This window comes from Crocodylus porosus, unplaced genomic scaffold (genome assembly GCF_001723895.1).
Source record: "Crocodylus porosus isolate Cpor-Errol unplaced genomic scaffold, CroPor_comp1, whole genome shotgun sequence".
Lineage (NCBI taxonomy): Eukaryota > Metazoa > Chordata > Crocodylia > Crocodylidae > Crocodylus > Crocodylus porosus.
In genome coordinates this window covers 439,533-445,277 of record NW_017728925.1, presented here as the reverse complement: position 1 = coordinate 445,277, position 5,745 = coordinate 439,533, and the positions used below count along the sequence as shown (strand labels likewise).

Sequence of the window (5,745 nt, the reverse complement as noted above, 5' to 3'; positions counted from 1 at the left end):
CAGGAACGGATCAGCCATTAGCAGCGTAGCCTGCTACAAAGCTAATAGAGCCTCTTCAGAATGAAACCAGCCTCAACGTCTTCATGCCAGAAGTGTGAGTGCTGTATGAGGAGTGAAAAACCACAGCCATCTCCCTATGACGTGGCTCCAGCATTGAATAGGCTGTGATTGTTCTTGAGAAATTTGTGTCCCTCCATCCCTCACCATGCTAGCTCTTACAGTGCCCCCACATCCGTACAATTACTAATGACACTGACTACAGCTGTGGTGAGGCAGGAAACCTCATTGGGCCACCTGTTCTTGCTCTCAGAGCAGCTATTCCTCTCCTGTGGCAAGCTCCTCTGCGAGCCCCTCTGCACCTTCTGGGAGAAGAGTACAATGGAGAGAGGCTTCCCTCTGACTACAGTCATAGCCTGCCTTCCCAGGCAGAGTGAAATGGTTGAAGTGTCCCAGGCAGGGAACTGTGCCCCCATCAAACCCCATCGCAGGATTACAGCCAGGAGTTGTCTCCAGCCCACCTCTGCAGCTGGGGTCTGGCTGGCGCCAGAAGGGGATCTAAAAGCAGTAGAGTGTTGATTGTCCACAGGGACTGAGGTCTCTTCTACCAGTCCTTGCTGGTGTCCTTTGCATCAAAACTAAGTGCAGAGGACGGAGAGTTGCCCCATCCCCTTGACATCACTCTTGTGCCCCCTTATTGCTGAGGTGCAAAGGGAAGCAAAGCCTTACTCCCAGTCCTGCCACAGCCCAGTGCCCTCTCCTGGTCATCGCAGAACCCCAGCCCACAGAAATGTAACCCATCACACCGTCATGTAGTACCATGTATTTTCCTTGTAACAACTAGTTCAGCTCTCTCAACACCCCAGTGTGGAGTGTGTTGGTATTTTGATCCCATTGTACAGTAGCTGAGAGAAGGAATACAGCTAGAGCAGCTCACAGGACTAGGAGTAGAGGTAAGGACTCCTAACTCCCGGCCTGCTCTCAGCTACTCGAGGCAAATCAGTTGGTCACTTTCTGCCCCTGCAGACAGCCTGATTTCTCCATATAGACTGCATGTTGCTGAGAAGACTCATTTTGGACTAGTCCCATCTTTTCAAGTCCTGAACCAGGTTTCCAGGTCCGGGTAGAGTTTTTCTTTGGGCAGGGTGTGGTACCTGGTGCAGATGGTACAGAACCGTTCCCTCCAGTCATCATACAGCTTCACCTTGTGCGTCTTCTTCCACTCAAAGAACTGTCTGTAGTGGCTGGCATTCATGCTCTTAATAAAGCTGGCCAGCTCCTGCATGGACCCAAAGTCCTCAACATGAATGAAGGAATCTGCAGGGATGAACTTCTCATAGTTGGCTCTGGGAGGCCCCAGCACCACGGGCACTGTGCCAGCCAGCAAGGCATTTCTCCACAGCTTCTCCGTGATGTAGTCCTGGTGGATGGAGTTCTCAAAGGCCAGGTAGAACTTGTACTGGGAAGTGGTGGCTAAGAGGCAGGTCTCACACAGTGGCCTCTTACTGGCCTTCCCAAATATGTCCATGTGGAGGTGTCTGGACAGATTTTTGTAGGCCTGTGCTCTTTTCTGGCTATGGTGGTAGTTGCTAATGACCCAGGACACCAAGCCAGTCTTGTCTGGGATGTCCACACTAGTAGAAGAGTGGAGCATGAGCTTTCCATATGGAATGAAGATGTCAGAGTCTTGTCTGTATGTCATGACCCAGTTGAAGATATTCTTCCAGCCAGCCAGTGCCCGAGTGTGTGTGGGGGACTCGAGGTTCACCCACACCCATTTTTGCAAAGGAACACTTCTTTTCTTGGGAAAATTCGTCCTGCCCTGCTGCAGCTCCTGGTGGTGAAACACAACGACATCTGCCTGGTCAAAGAGCCCACGGTCATCAGTCAGCTGGCAACCCTGAATGCTGTAGAGGTCTGCGCAGATGTCACCACTAAGGTTCAGAGTCCGATGGGAGGGCCAATCCCAGAGCAAGACTGTCAGTGGTATGGTGGACCTGGGGACTTTGGCAGGCATCTCAAAGTAGCAGATGAAGAATTTCAAATTCCAGAGAGTGGTTACAAATAGCCCTGCAGTGACTATGGTCTTCAGGGTAGGCACACTAGAAAATGGCATCACTAACAGCACCTGGTGGCCCAAGCTGGGGTTGGGTTGGTTGATTTTCTTCTTGTGCAGGTTTTCGGCTTCATAAACAATGCTGAGGGCAGCCCCTGGGATAGAGAAGATGGTTGATCAAAACTAACCTCCAGAGTATAACAGTGCACCTTCCACAGTGCCCTTGTCTTAGGGTGCAGGTGTCTAACCATTTCAGTGCGGTAGGAGGAAATTCAAGGGGTTATTGGGAAAACAACTGTGCTTCCAAGTTACGGGTGAGGGAAAGAAGTGCCAGTGGTATGCATGCAGCTGGAGTCCATGCACTGTCTACTGTATGTGGGCATTGATGTTTGTAACTGGGCTTGCAGGCTTTTTGGTGCATTCTGAAGGCAGCCAACCTCACTGGCACAGCCTGGTGCTGCTTTGAGGGGGCCTTGCCTAGGGGGAATGAGACTTTGGGAGCGGGGGAGGTTAGAGCCGGGTGGCACTTCAGACCCAAAGGAAGAGACTGGGCAATGTCTAGGGGAGGGAGGGGGGAGGCTGCAGTCTAGCAGCTGAAATGGGAAGTTTGAGCACTAGAGACGCTGCCACGTATAGAGCTGGTTCCATCGCTGCGTTGCTTGGGGGTTGAGTGGCATGCAGTGGATGTGGCAGTGCCTGGTTGGGCCGTACGCTCTCTATTTAGTTGTGGCTACAGACCTGGTAGCTGGGCCCAGGGGATGGTCTGCAGCACCTGCGTCTCCTGTGCAGTTTCTGTCCAGCTTCAAAGCTCGTGGTTCTTCTACAACAGCCCTGGCCTGAGCACCACAGGAAGCCACCTCTCCCTTCTCCCCTTCCCCCACCATGACAGGTCTGATCCTTCCTGCCCGCAGCCTCCCCATGAAAATCCCCAAGGGTGACCTGGTAGAAACCACACCATAGCTGATGCTATTATTGCAAGCGACTTTTGAGCAGGGGTCCAGCTGCAGAGCTGGTTTGGGGGATGCTGTGCTGCTGCAATGGCTTTTTGAGCTGAGGGGAGGGGCTGCAGGCAGGAACAACCTCTGCACCTCTGAGCCGGTTGTCTCAAGCAGAGCACCAAGAGTCAGAGGCCGTTTTTGACCTTGGCTGTTATTTTGACCTGCAGGTCAGACTATTTAACCTCGTATCTGGTTAATTCTTCACACAACAGCCCCGACACTCATTACCCTTCAAGGTAAAGGAGTGGCTTTGAGAACACATCTGTGCCACCCCCAAAGAGTATTTGCACACCCCTTTCCACGTGATGATTTCTATGCACTTTACCCATGCTGGACAAGCAGCCCACGATGCCGGCATGCACAATGGGGAAATGCAAACATAAAGAGTGGAAAAAATCTTATCTAAGGTAATGCTGCATATCAGTGATGGAGCTGGGCACAGACCCAGGCTCCTTGTACCCAGGCCTGTGACCTTGGTAGTTCCAAATCCTGCACTTCGAGACCAGAACTGGAGGAGTGGATTCAGATTTGCTGGGCAGGGACTTGGTTGAGAGGCGCCTGATTATGATGGAAAAAGAAAGGGACTGAGATGAGGTAGGGAAGAGTGGGGGAAAGGGAGTGAGGAAACATGGGCAAAAGAGTATGTGCTAGCTAGAGCGCACTTTTTTTCAGAGCTGGACCGAGATCCTTGAGTCACAATGTTCCTTGACTGTCTGCAAGTATCTATGAGCACCTATACACGTGACGGACCTCGGCTCTGATCTGTTGTGTGCTAATTGGCACGTGTTGGATCCAACTTGATTAATCAAGCCTGCTGAGAGTCTGCTGGAGCATACTAATTAGCACGCTCCAGAAGCCTCTGTGTCGTGTATTCAGCATCCCCATGTTTCAAAATGGCAGCAGGGCCACTTTGACTGAAGTGTGTTACACCATTCTGAAGTGCAGGACACTGAATACATGTGATGCTGTGGGCGCCTTAATTAGAACAGCTCTCAGAGCCACTCTAATTAAAGTGCCTCCTCCCCCTCCACCCAGAGTACCTGGATAGATGCTCTATGACACCTACTCACAAGGTATGCATCTTGCCTCCCTCCAGTGCTGTCCTGCAAGCAAGCTGGCAACCTGTTAATGCTACTAGTTAATATTTTAGCTCAACTGGCAGAGATATGTATGCTGGGCTTCTAGATGCCAACTCTGATGATATGCACCCTAGGGAGGACAAATGATGCCACCCAATGTCATTTGTCTATTGTCAGTTTGCTGCTTTAACACAGAAAATCACAAATGAATGCAACTATGTTAGGAGGCTGCTATTGGGGCTGCAAAACCAAGCATTCAAAAGTTAGGAAATGCCAGAATTCTGCTTTCTCATGCAGCCTTCATTCATCACCCTGTCATCTGCAATGAGGTATGGTCTTTACATTGCTGGTTAAGACACTGAAAAACCAAACTGTTCCCAGGTAGTCACTCACTGTGCATTCCTTACCCTCTGGATGCCAAATGTGAGATGCCTTTGCCTAGGGTCTGACTCGCAGTAGTGCTGAGCACTTGCAGCTGCAGTCAGAGTCGACGGGTGCCAAGCATTGAACAGATCAAGTGTTAAGTGCTAGGTGTTCTGAAACATCGGGGGCATTGGAAATTGAGCCCTCAATAGTGGGGCATGTTTGGGTTTGACTGTAATCTCTCTGGGCCTCAGTTCTCCACCTGTAAAAGGGGGATAATGCCACTCCTTCCTCTCCAGGAGAGACCCGTAAAATTCATTAGTTACTGTGAAGCCCTCAGACTTTTATCTCCTAAGGACTGTAGAAAAATGTGGGAGGAAATTCATAATTCTGTCTCCAGAGTAAGTTCTGAATGGCATAAAAGCTCCCATGCTGACCAATGGGGAGAAAGCACAGCGTACCCTTTTTGCCAAGAACGCTAACAGCATACTGGCCTGCATTAGTAGGAGCTTTGCCAGCAGATTGAAGGAAGTAATTATTCCCTTCTATTCAACACTGGTGAGGCCACATCTGGAGTACTGTGTTCGGTTTTGGACCCTCAGTATAGAAAGGATGTGGACAAATGGGTGAGTCCAGTGAAGGGCAATGAAATTGGTTGGAGGCTGGGGCACATGGCTTCTGAGGAGAGGCTGAGGGAACTGGGGTTATTTAGTCTGCAGAAGAGAAGACTGAGGCGGGATTTGATAGCAGCCTTCAGCTACCTGCAGGGGATTCCAAAGATGGAGCCAGACTGTTCTCAGTGGTGCAGATGACAGAGCAAGGAGCAGTGGTCTCAAGTTGCAGCAGGGGAATTTAGGTTGAATATTAGGAAACACTTCCTCACTCAGAGGGTGGTAAAGCACTGGAACAAGCCAGAGAGGTGGTGGAATCTCCATCCTTGGTGGTTTTTAATGCTTGGCTCGACAAAACCCTGGCTGGACTGGTCTAGTTGGGGATGGTCCTGCTTTGAGCAGGGGTTTGGACTAGATGACCTCCTTGGGTCCCTTCCAACCTTCATTTTCTATGATAAAACATTGAGTAGCTGCTCATTCAGTGATCACCATTTGCTCTGTGAGTTAGCAGTACAAAGGGACAACTATAATTTTCTCAGTGTTTCTGGTGAAAAAGTCTCTGTCCCCATTCACTTGGGCCTCCCACTCACAAACCTGGGAAGTGAAACTACATTGTCTTTGCGCTTATGGAAAGCAGTGCC

The 5,745-nt window shown here is 50.3% G+C and overlaps 1 protein-coding gene across 1 annotated transcript in view; it reads right to left on the bottom strand.

Annotated features, from left to right (window-relative positions):
- Positions 1–805: 805 nt before the first annotated feature.
- FUT7 (fucosyltransferase 7) overlaps positions 806–5,745 on the bottom strand; it is an 8,329-nt gene continuing 3,389 nt past the window's right edge. The window contains exon 2 of the mRNA XM_019540489.1: positions 806–2,208. Coding sequence (XP_019396034.1) covers positions 1,091–2,113 — 1,023 coding nt within the window. The 5' untranslated portion in view covers positions 2,114–2,208 and the 3' untranslated portion in view covers positions 806–1,090. The remainder of the gene's footprint in view (positions 2,209–5,745) is intronic.